An 18272-nucleotide genomic window follows, 5' to 3' on the forward strand; every position below is an offset into this window, starting at 1 on the left:
CAGACTCAGTTAAATCTTTCAGCTTAAAATAGAGTGTGCAATGATAAATTTAAAAACTATCATATTCACTGTCTCTTGAAAATTATACTATCTATCATTTTTTAGGTGTACAGGAATCATCAGGAACAGGCTGGTATCTGTACCTTCAGAAATATTTTTTTTGTTTACATGAAATGTAAAAAATATTCTTTTTTGAATAAATGAATAAGTCTATACTAAAATATAAGATATTATCATTTTTAATGTATAATTATTCTTTGAGGAATGTTAATGAATATAATTAATTAAGAACAGTTAAGATTCAGGCATCAAAATGTGTATGAACAATATTTAAAATTAATTATTTAATTAATAAGTTTAATAAATGAACACTTTATAATACACAATGTTTAAAAATAGTGTAAAACATGTAAATGATATGATTACTAATCGTCTAAAGTTTACATTTAATGAAATCCATCTGCATTTGTGGTCTGCTGACCATTAACTCTCTGCTTGCTAGCACAGTGGAGGTAGCAATCCCATTGCTAGTACTACAGTAATTTAAATTCAAACAGCAAACAGTGTATTAACAGACAATTGTAATTATTTATTAGGTTTTGAAATTAAAATGATAGTGTTAAATTATGGACTTTAAGAAAATATTCTGCTTGGCAGCACTCTTCATTACAACTACCAATACCATTGTATTTTTAATAATAATAATAGTTAAAATATACTGCAATCCCTTTAAAGGTGGAAAGATCTTCTATCAGTTTATTTTTACCTCTTTGCATATGCTTTTTAAGTATTACCCTTTGCTACTTATTTTTGTATCTTATTTATTTATACATTTTATTGTATTTATTTATTTATTTACTTATTCTATTTTGTATTTTATTTTTTGTACTTATTTTTGTAATTTTGTACTTTGTTCAGTTTTGTCTTTCCTAAAATCTATTGATACTTTGTTATTCTTTTCTTTATTGAGATTTGTTCTGGCTGGTTCTGGATTTTTCTTTCATGAAAAATATTGTCATGTTAGTGCCAAAGAGAAATAAAATTGAGAGTAACTTATGGATGGATGCTCTTTGAAAATCTGACCATAATTTGTTCAGGTTTTGTGAAAAATTTCCTTACAAGGTTATGACTGGATTTCAAAAACATGCACAGATATTTTTTACAGCAGATCTTTGGATTAAACTTTAGAAACCCGATTGGTTAGGATAATTAAAAAAAAAAACCATCTTAATATTTAGAGATGATTTTGATGGTCTGAAAAATCTTTACTAGTAGTTTCCCCTTTACTGATTGGATACAATGTATGTCTCTAAAATCAGCACATTTTTCTCCCACAAAGGAAAATTAATTAAATGCTTTATACAAGTTTGTTTACTCTTTCTTATGGTTGTGACATACACAAAGAACTCAAAGTACAGGTAGCTCTAGCCAGAGTTATTTTCTCTAAGAATAAGATGGGCTTCGAAAACTGATATCCAACAGTTTTTTGGTAAATATATTCATTGCTCGATGAGGGATATTTGTTATTTTTGAGAATGTAAGTACCATTTTTTGAAATGACTGGTATCTTATGTCAGGTTATCTACAACTTGACATATGTTAATTGCACAACCTAACATCAGTCTTTTTTCTCAATTACAGCTGAATTTTAGTGATATGATCATGTAAAATAATAAATAATTTTATTGTACATGGTAATTTACTATTTAGTCTTGCCAGAAGTTATTTGTTTATGAACACATTTGTTTTTGTGTTAATCACTAAGTTTTAATAATGAGTACTTCAACAGTAGATTATATTATTAAAGAATAAACAAATCATTATGAAAAATGATAAAGAATTTTAAAATTAAAAATTTAGCTGTAACTTAAATAATTATACATTCATTAAATTATTAAACTATAGTTCCACAATGTGATCAGTGTTCATATCTAAACAAAAAAATAAAAATTTTGTAAGTTTAAAAAAAAATGGTATATAACAAAATTAATTTATGAAAAGTTCATATTTATTAATAAAATATAACATTAAAATCACTGATAAATTACCTAAACAAAGTATACAATTTTAATTTCTTTATAAAAACAGGTTTAAAAAAAAATTATCATCTATAAATTAAATATTTTTAAGATGAATATTTTCTTTTCAGTTATTTTCAGCTTCGAAAAAATATCAATACATACTGTTAGGAGAACAATGTTATTATTATCTTCATACTATTATTAATTTAGAAGTCATATTTTCTACTTCTGTTTCGTGTAATTAGATGCAACTATTTTCTTTTATTTCAAACAGAACAGGCTTTATCAAATGCAATTTATTTCAAAAGAAGATATCATTTAATTAGAATTTGTAAGATGAGTTGCTACATTTTCAGAGGTTGTTTGTACTTAAATATTCTGCAGTAATTGAATGAAATTAATTAATTGTAACTTAGATTATAACTTAAATATAACTCAGATTGTTTGGTTATTTAATAAAAGAAAGTACCATAAAGTGAAAATATTAAATGTAACTGTCTGAAATAAAGGTACAGTCATCTGAAAACCATCACTAACAAATGCAAATAATGAATTAAATTATCTAAATTGAGGTCAACATAGTCACAAGAATGGTTTTCTGTAAGCTTTCTATTGTAAGAGGAAAAGAAATAAATGGTTAGGAATATAAAACTTAAATAACATGTTTATGCTAAAAAAAAATTACCTTCAGTATTAAAATGGTTTTAAAGTAAGAATAACTATATTATAACTGGTTCATGACAAAATTATTCATAAATACAAAATAAATTTACAAAATAAAAACAATATATTTATGAGTCAGTTTAGAAATTAACAATTTTAAGAATAATTAAATGTTTAATAATCACAGAATATTTAAAAAATAAGTAAAACTGCTACTGATTCTTACAAAGCAAACGGGCTTAAAAATATGAATTTTAAATATATGACATAAATTCAACTGATCAATAAAATTGAGTAGTAATTATACATTTTGAAATAAATTTCACAAACTAAAAAAAAATGAGATAAAAGTTATTAGCTCTTTTAAATTTTGATACTTTAAATTTAATATTTTATTAATGCTTTCTCTTGACTGAACTTACATCTTTGAGTAGCTTTGGGGATATATTTTAAAATTTTTTTGCAAGAGTTACTTTTCTCCACCATCTTAAAAAATGAAATTATACTTTTTCGTAATGAATAGCAATTTGTTCATTTCAAAGAATCTGAAGGATTTTTTTTTTAGTTAACCAAATTTTTAATTCCAAGAATTATATATATAATCAATTAAAATTTTTTAACCATTTTGAACACGAAATTGATTTATTTTTCTACTATTACAATAGAAGAATATACACATGGAAAAAGCCAGGTGATACTGCAAGGTATCAGATAGATTATATCATGGTTAAGCAAAGATTTAGAAATCAACTCCTTGACTGCAAAACTTACCCTGGAGCAGACATTGGTAGCGATCATAATTTAGTGATAATGAAATGTAGATTAGGGTTTAAAAACCTGAAGAAAAGGTGTCAGATGAATCGGTGGAATTTAGAGAAGCTTGAGGAAGAGAAGGTAAAGAAGATTTTTGAGGAGGATATCACAAGAGGTCTGAGTAAAAGAGATAAGGTAGAAAATGTAGAAGAAGAATGGGAGAATGTTAAAAAGGGAATTCTTAAATCAGCAGAAGCGAACTTAGGCGGAACAAAGAGAACTGGTAGAAAACCTTGGATTTCAGACAATATATTGCAGCTAATGGATGAACATAGAAAATGTAAGAATGCTAGTGATGAAGAAAGTAAAAGGAACTATCGACAATTAAGAAATACTATAAACAGGAAGTGCAAACTATTGAAAGAATAGTGGATTAAAGAAAAGTGTTCAGAAGTGGAAAGAGAAATGAACATTCGTAACATAGACGGAGCATACAGGAAAATTAAGGAAAATTTTGGGGTACATAAATTAAAATCTAATAATGTGTTAAACAAAGATGGTACACCAATATATAATACGAAAGGTAAAGTCGATAGATGGGTGGAATATATTGAAGAGTTATATGGAGGAAATGAATTAGAAAATGGTGTTATAGAGGAAGAAGAGGAAGTTGAGGAGGATGAAATGGGAGAAACAATACTGAGATCTGAATTTAAGAGAGCATTTAAAAGATTTAAATGGCCGAAAGGCTCCTGGAATAGACGGAATACCTGTAGAATTACTGTGCAGTGCAGGTGAGGAAGCAACTGATAGATTATACAAACTGGTGTGTAATATTTATGAAAAAGGGGAAGATCCGTCAGACTTCAAAAAGAGTGTTATAGTCATGATAACAAAGAAAGCAGGAGCAGATAAATGTGAAGAATACAGAACAATTAGCTTAACTAGCCATGCATCAAAAATCTTAACTAGAATTCTGTACAGAAGAATTGAGAGGAGAATGGAAGAAGTGTTAGGAGACCATTTTGGTTTCAGAAAAAGTATAGGGACAAGGGAAGCAATTTTAGGGCTGAGATTAATAGTAGAAGGAAGATTAAAGAAAAACAAACCAACATACTTGGCATTTATAGACCTAGAAAAGGCATACGATAAAATAGACTGGAATAAAATGTTCAGCATTTTAAGAAAATTAGGGTTCAAATACAGAGATAGAAGAATGATTGCTAACACTTACAGGAACCAAACAGCAACAGTAATAACTGAAGAACATAAGAAAGAAGCCGTAATAAGAAAGCAAATCTGACAAGGATGTTTCCTATCACCATTACTTTTTAATCTTTACATAGAACAAGCAGTTAATGATGTTAAAGAACAATTTAGATCCAGAGTAACAGTACAAGGTGAAAAGATAAAGATGCTACGATTTGCTGATTGGGTATATAGTAATTCTAGCTGAGAGTAAAAAGGATTTAGAAGAAGGAACAATGAATGGCATGGATGAAGTCCTACGCAAGAACTACCGCATGAAAATAAACAAACAAAATGAAAGTAATGAAATGTAGTAGAAATAACAAAGATGGACCACTGAATGTAAAAGTTGAAAGAGAAAAGATTATGGAGGTAGAAGAATTTTGTTATTTGGGAAGTAGAATTACTAAAGATGGACGAAGCAGGAGCGATATATAGTGCCGAATAGCATAAGCGAAATGAGCCGTCAATCAGAAATATAACTTGTTTACATAAAAACTAATTTAAACATCAGGAAAAGATTTTTGAAAGTATATGTTTGGAGCGTAGCTTTATATGGAAGTGAAACTTGGACAATCGGAGTACCTGAGAAGAAAAGATTAGAAGCTTTTGAAATGTGGTGCTATAGGAGAATGTTAAAAATCAGATGGGTGGATAAAGTGACAAATGAAGAGATGCTTTGGCAAATAAATGAAGAAAGAAGCATTTGGAAAAATATAGTTAAAAGAAGAGACAGACTTATAGGCCACATATTAAGGCATCCTGGAATAGTCACTTTAACATTGGAGGGACAGGTAGAAGGAAACAATTGTGCAGGCAGGCAACGTTTGGAATATGTTAAACAAATTGTTAGGGATGTAGGATGTAGGGGGTATACTGAAATGAAACGACTAGCACTAGAGAGGGAATCTTGGAGAACTGCATCAAACCAGTCAAATAACTGAAGACAAAAAAAAATTTGTATAACATTATAATTAGAAATTTAATGTAATGAACAATTATACCAACTGTGTTGTAGCTATTAGAACATAGCTACTTTATTGCAGCCTTTTTTAAGATAAATGGGAGCTTTAAAAAACAAAATGCTCCTGATCTGTTTTAAAAAATGAAACAAGTAATTATAATAATAAAAAAAATACTATTTTAATATTAATATTAATATTAATCTAATAAAAAAATTACTTTTTATTCTAAATAATTGTTTTATAAGAAAATAAAAATTGAATAAAACAAATGCTTTCTAATGGTTTAGAAGCAATTACAATAATTAATGCTAAGTTATTTGTTTGTATATATTATTAACTTTATATGAACCTAACATAACTTAATGATGAGGTACAGTATTAGTACTAAGATGTGAATAACAAAATCCTAACAGTATGAATTGAACATAATTTTGTGAAATGTAGTTTTAAGCTGAAATACAATTTTATTTAACGATTAACTGTTAATTTTTATGATAAAATAAATATTATATGATTCAAAATATGAGAAAGTAAGTGAACAGATAAAAAATGTAAACAAAAAGTGAAAAACTCAAATTTTGTAATAACCTAAAAAAATAAATAACATGTATAATAATGTATGGTATAAGAAAATGTAGAGAACTAATAAATAATAGTATTAGGTAGTGGAGTTTTCATAACAATTTTTCAAATATTGATCATTCTAAACAAATTGATGGAATTTAACAAAATTGATTTTTTTGGTTGCTTTTATGAAATCAGAAGGGGTTAACTGATCATATTTCATCAGTGTCTAGTGTTCTTAAAAAAAAGAAAAGTCTAATTGTGTCAAATATATAGTGTATTAATAAATATTTGTTGTAACTATGCAAAATATTTAGACTAATTTTTAAATCTTGGGTAAACAACTTTATTCAATAATTAATAACACTAAATGTACCTAAGGCAGGAAAAAATTACCATATATTGAGAAAAAAAGTCAATAAAAATATCTCAACATTGAATGAATATTAATTTGTTAGGATTATCCCTATTGTTTTTTCATTTTAAAAATGATTATCTCTAACTTTTCAAACTAAAAATTTATTAATAAAAATAAATCAAATGGAAAAATAAAACAATAAAATGATGAAAATAATTAAAAAGTAATGATTACACTTTAAAATGAAACCTATGACATAAAAAAAAAACACATACATGATTAAGAAAAACTATGATTATCAATGTCATAAGAATATAAATTGAATGTCATTAAAATTTTGTAGAGAACCTTTTTTTAGGCATTATCATGAAAACATTAGAAAATTACAATTTAACACATGAACTATTAATGTTACTTAAAAACAAAAGTAATCTCATTTGTAAAAAAATATTAAAATGGAATTAGTTTCCCTGATCTGCTTTTCATTATGACAGCAAATCAAATATGTCATTGATAATCAAAAAAAATGATGATCCTGTGAATATGTAAGATAAATTTTATTGAAGATTAGTAGTCATTTTAGATTTTTTTAAATTAAAAAAAACTGAGTAAAAATTAATATTACACTAAAAACATTTTTCAGAGCTAAAATAAAATTTGACACACACACACACACAACAAATGTACCATATTGTCAGTATTAAAAATCATAATATTAAGACACATCTGCACTGCTACTTATTTGTGTTGTTTCTTCTCATTATTATCCCTTGAGGGTAGCCTAATAAAAGACCTTCGATATACAAATGTTTAGTACCCATAAACATGGGATATGTAAACTTATACATAGTACAATAAACAAATTTAATTTATCTAAGTGTTTATATTGAATGTGCAACCTTTTGTTAAAAAAAAAAGGTTAATTTATTCTTAAAAAGTAACAATATCCACCTCTATCACAACCAGAGAGCAGGACTGTTTTCTTATAATTTAACACAATACCTTGGCTTTTAAAAAAGTACTTTATTATGTTTTTGTTACCATTTTCAATTAATTACCAATCCAAATGAAAGGACTTCCTACCAATTAATTTGAACTAAAATTAAAAGATTTTCTTTATCAGAAACAAAATTACTGTGTCTATAATTTTTACATAATATTAATTTAAAGAAAAAAAAAAACGTGACTTTTCAGCATATTAGTTTAATGAATTCATAAATATGTTTTCAAATAATTTTCATTAACATCTGAATTGTTATTCATTTTATTTATGTTTACTATTTATCACTCTATTTTTTTACTCACTATTTACTATTATTTTTATATCAATATTTGCATATTTTTTCATTTAGATTTTAAATTATTAATATGTATTTTAATCACTTTCATGTCTGATTTTATAATTAATTGTGTATTTTGTGATATTAATCTGATTTCCCTGAACCAGCCAGGTAAATTATGAAGCAGTTATTTTTTATTTTTGGACTCGCTTATGATATGATGTATATACAGCACTCTTATGTATCATCAGAAAAAATATTCCTGTATTTATAACCCGACAAATGTAATATTAAATCAAACAAAGTAGGTGCTGCAGTAATTTTGATTATGTTGTGCTTGAAACAATAGTCTTACAGTGATATGGTTGCTTTGCTACATGTTTATGTTAAGTTATGTTCTGGTCATTGTTATTACCTACAGATTAAAAAATAATTGCAATAAATAAAAATCTTTATTTACTGTGTACAATTGATTTGTATTCTTTCTGAAATATTATTTTTTAATTAGTTGAATTTATGATAATTTCTAAAAAGTTCATTTTAAGTGGCCTTGACTGTCTGTGATTGTCATTAACCTCTAAGAAACAGTGTGGAGTACTTTGGCAGTTTTATTTCCAAACCAATTCAACTGAAATTAATTTCAAAAAGCCTTTCACAGCACATTCTGATTAACTTTTAATTGCTTAATTAATTAATGAGGTTAATTATTTGACTCTCATTTACTTTTACAATATACTTTGTTTTACCAAGTTACATACTTTTTTTTGAGGGCCATAGACATTAATAATAAAAAAGGTAATACCTTTTTTTATAAAATTTTTGTATTTATTCATAAGAAAAAACATCTGAATTTATGTTATAGTCCTATTTATAACTATTATTTCAGTTATAATCCTAGTTTATTACTGAATGATGCAGAATTTTCATGCTTTTTTGAATTACACAGATATTTTGGATCTTTATGTTAAAATAATTCCTTTTTATTGAAAAGTAGTAACCAAAATGATCATTTCTTTTTTCACATTTTTAAGTAAAAATATTTATTTCTAACTTTGAAATAGTTAAATAAATAAATGAAAAAAACTGGTTATTTCAATACTTGTGGAGGACTTCTTGAAAGCTGAATGTTAGTAATATTGTTTTGTGCTCTTGAAAATTAAAAAGATTTAAAAAAAAGAATTATATTTTTTATAGCACTCAATTCATCATGCGAATATATTGAATGAGTGTATTCTGATTTATATAAAAATATTTGATTATGCAACCACAAGCTTGTTACTTGATTTGACCACAGAATACAATATATTACAGAATTGGATCAATACTCATTTTAATCATTTCAACGGAAGCAAGTGAAGATGTGCCTTACATAAATTTTCACTGATTTTTTCCAAGATAATGATGATTTCTATAAAATGAATTGTTTCACATACTTATTTTAGTCATTTGTTTTCTGTATAATGTTGTAATTATGTTTCTTTTACTATACTTAACATTCTTGTTTATTTCAGAAAGTAATTATCTGAAGTATTGCGGAACTATCAAGTCATATGGTGACACAGTTACCACTCATTGTTTTACTGAGTATAATATTACTATTATCTGTATCCACAGATGGCATTATCATGTATTATCATAGATGTTATTGACTTTTTGTCAAGAAAATTTATCAAAATTTATAAAATTATATTATTAAAAAAAAGTCTTTCAGTTTTTAAAGACTGAAAAGTGTTTAAAAATTAGAAATCAATATTATAATTCCTGCAAACAGTCTTCTTAAATACTGTATATATTCATCATATAAAATCTGATACATCTAAAATGACTACTTTAACATACAAATGCTTTTATGTAACATGTAAAAAATTTAAATAAAATTATATGTATTACAATACATATTCTAAAAATCACTAGCATTGGAACCAAAAATAAATATAATTAAAAGTATAAAAAGTACTAAAAAATTTAGGTTCTGATTATTGGATATTTATAAATTTTTTATTGGATTTGAAAATTAACTGTGAAAATAAAATCCTAGTAAATAATAAAATTGCTTGTGATTTAGTACTTGGAACTGTTTGTTTAACTTAAAAAAAATGATAGGAAGTGAAATTTCTTCTGACAACTCCAGAAAAAGTACTTTTGAGAACTGATAGTACGATCTGCTTAAGAAAAAAATGAACATTTTATATTAAACAAATTAGTAAACAAATTAAAACAGGAATTAAACAAAATTTAACAAACAAAATTAGTAAACAAATTAAAACAGAGATAATCTTTGAAATTAATTTTTGGTGTTTTAATGAATGTTAAATAAAATTAATTAAAAACTTTTTCACCCCAGTCATTATTACAGCTTGAAATAAATAAAAATTAAGTAATTTCTAAATCAAGAACTTTATTATTATGTACAGTTGTGAGATAGATACAAATATCTAGTATCATATTAAATTGTACACAAAGGTTGGATGTAGCTAGCATTAAACAATGTTGTCTTTGTGGTTTTACCTATATGACTAGGTGAGCTTGTGACACAGATGATGTCAAGATGGGAAAGCAGAAGCTGGAGCCCTGGGATTCATGCCTTCTACAGACTCTGGACTGGGGTAAGAAATTTTCTTTTTTGGCAAATAGATAATATTATTTTCATGATTATACTTTAAAATAGTCTTGAACCTGTGGCCATCTTTAACCTGTGGCTTGCATGCAGCCTGCCATGTGAATTTGTTTGGTCTGCAGCGCGATTTTGGATTAAATATTTGTTGCTTGACTTTTAACTTTAAATTGTATTTTTAACTGCTGAAAGATTTACCAAGAAGAGCTAAGCAGTGTTTAAAAACTAGTTAATTTAAAACTGATGCTGATTTCATTCTTAAGACAAATGTTTACATACATACATATTCGATGATCACTCTGACACTTTGTCTTTAGTGTATGTTTGCTACAACCATGTGCTGGGAATTTGTGTTGAGTAAAACTGACAGAACTGATTTACTGGTATCCCCACCACTGTAGACGCTCTAGTCCTAATACCTACTTACATTCATTGTTTGTCTTTGTTTAGTTCTCAATTTAGTTTGTTTTGGTGTCCCTGATGACTATTTCAGTATTACATTATTTTTGTGTACATATTGTTATTTTGTGATTTATAATTTTTGCAATGGCCACATGCTCCAGCAAGAAACAGAAGATTTCTGATGAAATATGGTTGTTTAACGACAAATAGACAGATCTGTATTTCTTTGTTGAGATAAAAGAAAAACCTGTTTGTTTGCTAATTATATCTGTAATGAAGGAGTTTGATATTGGTTCATTTTGCAAATTCTTGTGGAACATGCTGTTAATGCAGTATCACTGTATTCTACATCAAGAACAACTGTGTGTGAAAAATATTTCTTTTAAGGAAGAAATGAAAGACATTATACACATCGTTAATTTCATTCAATTTCAACAATTGAACCACAGGTAATTTCAATCTTTCCTCAGTGATGTGGACCCACAGTATGGGGATGTACTCTACTACACAGAAGTTTGTTGGCTCAGCACAGAAAAATTTCTTAAGAGAGTGTTCGATCTTAAAGATGAAATTTCTCAGTTCATGAACAATAAAAGAGAAATGTTTCATCAGTTCAATAATCCAGAGTGGATGGCTGATTTAAGTTTTCTCATTGACATTTCCATTCACCTCTGTGATTTGAACTTACGTCTTCAAGGCAGAAACAGTTTGGTCCATAACCTACTTGACCAAATAGAAGCATTTGAAATGAAGCTATGTTTATGGAAACTTCAGTTAAAAAAACTGATTTTTCACACTTCCCTACAATGGTTCTCTGTGAAGTTACCAATAAAGAGAAATATATGGTTGCCATTTTTTCTTTGAAGTCTGACTTTAGTGTTAGGCTCCAAGATGTCAAATCAAATGAACATTTGTTCCTGATTTTTTTCTACACCATTTGAAGTTGAGAAAACTCCCACCGATATGCAAATGGAACTAATTGAATTGCAATTCAATATGGATTTGCAAGAGAAGTTTAAAAATACTGGGCTACTGGATTTTTATTCGCAGTATGTCGATGAAGACAAATTCACAGTAATTTGAAACAATGCTTTGTTTGTAGCTTCATTTCATTGAACCATATACATCCTGAGCAGTTTTTTTTTAAAATGAGGTATGTAAAATCAAAAGTGAGAAATTGTTTATCTGATTCACAGTTAGAGAACACCCTTAGAATTTCTTCTTCCAACATCAAAGGTGATATTGAGAAATTAGAGAAGAGAAAACAGTTTCAAGTATCCCATTAAACTCATGAAAACTTTCACTGATAATTGTATGAACTTATTTAGCTTTTAAAAGTTAATTAATTCATCTTGTTTAGTTTATAAATTTTAATTATTTGTAATTTGTATCAATATTGAAATAAATTTAAAATGTAATATTTGATAATTGCTATTCAATTGGTTTCCTTGAAAAATTCAATCAAAATTATACATAAAACATTACATATAACTTTCAGTGTGGCAGACCCATTGCACTCTTATAAAAACATATACAAAAATACACGTTTACTCTCATGTAGTGGTATATTATTGTATATGGTCCATATTTACATAAATCATTTGCTAGCAGCCCGTATCACCATCAGATTCAGCCATGTAGCCCTTTATTTCATAAAGGTTGAGACTACTGGTCTAAAATTATACAGAGAATAATATATGTTTGTCAGATATGGGCAATGGTAAAAATATTCAAAACGATTTACTATAATGAAATATTGATTTAATTAAAAGTATATTATTACATTTTTTTGAGTGTAAATGTCATATAATTATTTCTATTTTCAATGAAAAAAATAATTTCAATAATTTTCATAGATTATCTCTGTTTACTTGTATTAGAAATGTTAGCTAAGATGAAACATTTAATCATACATTGTCTTATTACAGCTACATACTTGTAATTATTTGTATAAATATACTTACGGTTGGAGGGGATAAGTTAATAGTTGAACCACGACGTTCCTGAGGTCCAATGCTTGAATGCCTGCGTATAGGAAGACCACCCCCAGGTGTTCCTCCAGGGGAAGATGCGCAGGATGGTGCAATCCTTATCTTTGGTGTCATCAATGTGTTGTCGGATAAACGGCGATTAGGAAATGCGTTGTGAACACGCAAGAAGTTGCTATCAGGTGATGAAGGTGACGCTCCAAACCACCAGCCTCCTAACATTCCAGAATCTGTAATAAATATTAATACTCCAAAAATAACACGTACACAACACTTAACACCACATCTATAAATGCCTGATAGTCTTGAAAACCGGGATGGAAGTACTATTTTGATCTTCAGTGTTGTTATCTTCTTGATGAGACATCTTTTTCGGTTTCTTTTAGATGTGTTACGTGCACAGTACGTGCAACACATACTGAGATGCAAACAAAAAACACACATGCAAGTGCTCACATATATTTATGCGTATTTGTAAAAACAAACACACAAATTTACATTTATATAAGTTTTAAACTTTATTACAAAATAACATGTATAAATACATTGATAAGAATACTAAAGTCTTATTATTAACTCAGCATAAAATATTAAATTATATTAAAAAGTCTTTTTATATTAGATAGAAACTGCAGTAATACTAAAAGTAAAACACAGTAAAACTATACTGATTTGGATTTCACTGTTTTTGATTTCATGATAATTTGGAATGGTTTAAGAAGACTTTTAAAACAAAGTTATACAATATCTAATACTGTTACTAAAATAATTCAGCTATAAAAAAAGAGTTCAACCTACAGGAGCTGAGTAGGTATTAAAATTTCCTGCTAGCGAATAAAGACAATGCATATAAATGCAGTGTTTTGTTACAGAAAGGGGTACTTATTTGTTCCTTTACATGTCTGTTTATAACTCTTATTGTTATGAAATATAAAAACCTGAGACTCAAAAAGGACCGTTTAAAGTTAATGAGTGTTTTTAGAGTAACGATGTTCCTGTAAATAGTTTTTATTCTGAGTAATCCTTGTGGTCAATTGAGTGATGGTATTACTAGCTGAAGTGACTGCTATATTCAAGATACCAAAAAGGTAATGTGCTGAAGAAACTAATTTTACTTAATAATTCACAAACCCGATTGATTTTACAATCAAACATATTTTAACTAAGATATAAAAAAAATAATTAGAAAAAAAAATGGTAAAAAAAAATTGGCAAAAATATTTTCAGCCCTTTTTTCCACAAATTATTAATCTCATCCCATAATTTATATCATGAAGGCACAAACGATTGAGTAAAAGAATATTCTTTAAAGTTAGTAACCTTGAAATCTCATAAACATTTTAAAATTTGAATAGTAAACTGTTTCTTTTTGATAAGTTTTCAATTATATGCAGATGTTTAATATATTTCAGATATATAATTAACATTTTGTTATCTAATATTTTCCATAAAAATTTTGCTTTATAAATAATATCAACTTAAAAACATCCAATTTTTAATTTTCTTTAATTAAAATTTTAAATAATATGATTTTTTAAAATATTTTTTTGTCCACATGGCAGTCAGTACCGAAAATTATTCAAAACAATAAGTTTTTGTAAAAACAAGCTGAACCAAATTTTCTAAATACAATATTTTAATTACTTAATTACAACATTTTTTGGCCGCTTTTGTGACAATTTTCAGTGACACCAAAGAAAATTAAGTTGCTGAAGGTGGTCACAAAAGTGACTGAAAAAGTATTGAAATAAATTATACATTATTGTTAAATTTGGTTCAGTTTGCTGTTCCAAAATTTTATAGTTTTAAATTATTTTATTATACAATTTTTTCTATTCTAATAGTTAAAAAAACACCTTTAATTCAGATTGGGTAGGCTCACAAGTATGAAGTCCAAATTAGTGAAGTTTTGCTGTGATAAGAAAGTAATTCATGATTATAAATGGAGCATATTACTCTGGTGTCAGCGACCATGAGCTAATTTAGAATTTATGAAAAAAAAATTGAAGAATGTAACAAAAGATGGAAATAATTAACAAAAGATAGAGATGACTGTAGAATTAAACCACACAAATAATAAACACTAAAATAGAAAATAATAAAAGTACATTTTGTACCACATAACTAGAACATAATAAGAAATTTTTGTAAAAAAATTTGTTCTGACCTTTGAAATAAGGAATTTTGTTTTCCAAGTCACTTACATGTAAAAGTTTGTAGTGTTTAAAGGTGTGCTATGAATTTTTTTACTTAAAATATAAATCTTTTGCAACATATGCAGTACTATATTAAATTTTTCCTTCTCTTTACACAGTTTTTTAAGCAGTTGAAAAAGATTGGTTAGAGCATAAATGTCAGACTTATCATTATAGAGAAGGGGTTTGTTTATCTCTGTAACTCATAAAAAAAGTATGACTGCAAACTTCCATATCAATGTTTGCAACTGTCATGTGAAACCTGTTAAATTATTACACGAGAGCTACAAAAATCTGATCCTGTTTGGCTGTTAAAATTAAACCGGTTATGGCTGTAACAAAATTCATGTACAGTAGCCACCAGCAATCTATAACTTCATTCATTACATGCCTGACTTCTGACTATTCTGTTCATTGTTGGTTAAGCGAAACATGGAACATATGTTGCTCCCATCAGCTGTAAGATGCATGATGTAATTTGGGTTTTTTGTAAGCTGGACACTCAAAATAAGATCCATCAATAGACTTGTTATATTTATTGTAATAACATTATGAGTGACACATTGTGATAAATTAATTCCAGAAGATTTGAGATGGGTGTATGTGCATTGCAAGAAGAGATACAACATTATTCAGTTATGAATGAAAAACTCAAAAAGTTGAACAAGTCTTGCACAATAAATGTTGTTTAATCACTTGTAAACTTTCAAAAGAATTTTTTTAAATTTTGAGAAGGGTTATATAGAAGTTAATCCAAAATGCAGTATGTGGTGCTCAAGAAAGGGTGTTATTCTGTATACCTCATCAGATGCCTTTGTAGGTTTGGGCATCCAAAGGCTTTTTATCTGAGCGGTTCAAGCATGTAGTTTTTAACTATTCCTCCTATAGCATAAATTTGATTAGCACCTCATCATCAAATTGAAGGTGTGGCTGGCTCCCCAGTGCTTTAAAATCTTATATGCTATGTTTAACTTTGAGATCAAATTTCTCTTTTAAAATTAGTTTGTAGTCAAAAACAATTGCAGAAGTGCTTTTTTAACGTTTACTTATTTTCTTCAGAAAATAAAGTTACAACATTAAATGAACAATAAAAAAAACTGTGCTGCAGGAAATGGAGAGAATATTTTGTCCTATAAAAATTTATTGTAGATTTTTATATATTTTTAATTATTATGACTTAACTTTTAATTAAAAGTTGTTGAAAAAGGTATTTATAAAAAAAAATATGTAGATTGATGCTAAATTTATAAATCTAATACTGTTGTTTCAGGCATGTTTATACATTTATCATATTAGAACAGCATGATACATGTATTCTAGAGCTGTGAACTGCCATTTTGTAGCCACCTGCCTTAGTATTTTATTTTAATATATTATAGTATCAGACCATTAAAAAAGAAAAAAAATAAGCACCAACTTATATTATAGGGAAGAAGACATCAAGATATTCCTTGCAGGTATCATAAGAGAATTTATAAGCTAAGGATTGATTACAGTACAGCCAAAGAATTTTCTTGATACTAATTTTCATGTGATCTTAAAGCAAATAGAAAAAAACACTTTTGACTTACTCAATTATGAATTCTGAATCATTTACAAGGATCTTATAATCTTTCAAATGGTAAGAATATTAATAAGTAAAAAGGAGAAAATAAATCCACAAAATTTTGTGGATAAAACGGTTTAAAATAAGTATTTTAATCTATAACATTTTCAGGATCATAATAAATATGGATCAGAAAATTATAATGTAAGAGATTGTAATAACACAATAATACTTGGGTGTTTATAACTGATTGCAGAACATCAGCATCAAACTGAAGTATTTCCTTTATTTTATAAAAATTAAGCATTTATGAATTAGACTATAATACTTAGTGAATAAAACTAAAATGATGATATAATGTAACAAATAGAGTGATAATCATGGAAGTTAAAACACAAAGACATCTTGATACTTTAATTAAGGTAACAGTTGAGTGAATTTGAAGCTCAACAAGTTAAACTTAAAAAGGCTATTCTGTAATGAGTTATGACTCTTTTAAAAGGGTTTTACAGAATTGGCTAAAAGAGTCTTTTAATCTATCTAAAATGATTGATAGACATTACATAATGCACATATGTTAGTCTGTTTATTGACTTTGGAACAGAAGTAGAAAAACAACAATTATTATTTTGTAAATTTACAAATTTTCTTTTCAAAATATACATGTTATAGTACATAAACAGTTCATGCATTTTAAATCACTTGGGACTCATCCCAGTTATTACGATGTTAACCACAAGTAAGATTAAAAGGTTCAAGAAGTAAAAAATAAGAAACTAATAAAAATCAAGTAATGACAAGAGACAACATGAGAAAGAAGACAATACCATTAATAGAAACAGTGCATCCTGTTAATCTGGGATTGAAAGTCACCGTACAAACACGGTTTTGTTGGATTATTAATCAGCAATAACTCTTTTGATCCAGCAGGCTTGTTTTTTAATTTCCACATATATTTTTATTTGAGATACATTATTCTCTGTAGTAATTATATGATAAGCCTTCCAGTGTAATTGGTTTCATGTATGAAACCAAAAATTAAGTTTGGATGTGCAATAAAACTTACACATATTGGATCACAAGTTTAAAAATTAATTCAAAATTTCTGTCAGAGAGTGAGGAAAACATTTCGTCGTCATAAAATAATATATATATAAATAATTTATTTGAAATTGATTATGTTAAAAAAATTAAAAATTTAAAAACCTAAACAGGAAGATTAAAACATTGGTTTTTCTTTAGAGGTTTTTTCTATAGGTTTGGGAATCCAAAGGCTTTTTATTTGAGCAGTTCAAGGATGTAGTTTTTAACTATTCCTCCTTTAGTGTGAATTTAGTACCCAAAGTGACTACAATCTCATCATCAAATTGAAGCGCTGGCTACGCAGCACTTTAAAACTGATGAAGAGCGGATGATAGATTTTTCTTTTTACATGTAGACATCACTAAACTGGCCTTTGATGTTATTCTTTACAATTAGAGAAAGAAATCTTCCATTAAGCCAAAAAGAGAAAAAAAAGAAGTATTTAAGTTAATTCTCCTTTTGCTGGGTTTCATAATGAGACATAACTGGGCGGTGCTTGACATCTATTTAGGATTGATCAATTTAATGAACGTTAAGAAACATTTAAAAATTAAATCTTCGTCTTATTATTAATGCTGAAATGAACAGCTTA

At 27.2% G+C, this 18272-nt stretch overlaps 1 protein-coding gene across 1 annotated transcript in view; it reads right to left on the reverse strand.

Moving 5' to 3' along the window:
- Positions 1-18272, reverse strand: part of bma (SCY1-like protein bma) — an 823269-nt gene that overhangs the window by 20094 nt on the left and 784903 nt on the right. Inside the window, exon 13 of the mRNA XM_075374176.1 lies at positions 12833-13086. Within this exon, the coding sequence (XP_075230291.1) occupies positions 12833-13086 (254 nt within the window). The remainder of the gene's footprint in view (positions 1-12832; positions 13087-18272) is intronic.

Source organism: Lycorma delicatula, chromosome 8 (assembly GCF_047948215.1).
Source record: "Lycorma delicatula isolate Av1 chromosome 8, ASM4794821v1, whole genome shotgun sequence".
Taxonomy (NCBI): Eukaryota; Metazoa; Arthropoda; class Insecta; order Hemiptera; family Fulgoridae; genus Lycorma; species Lycorma delicatula.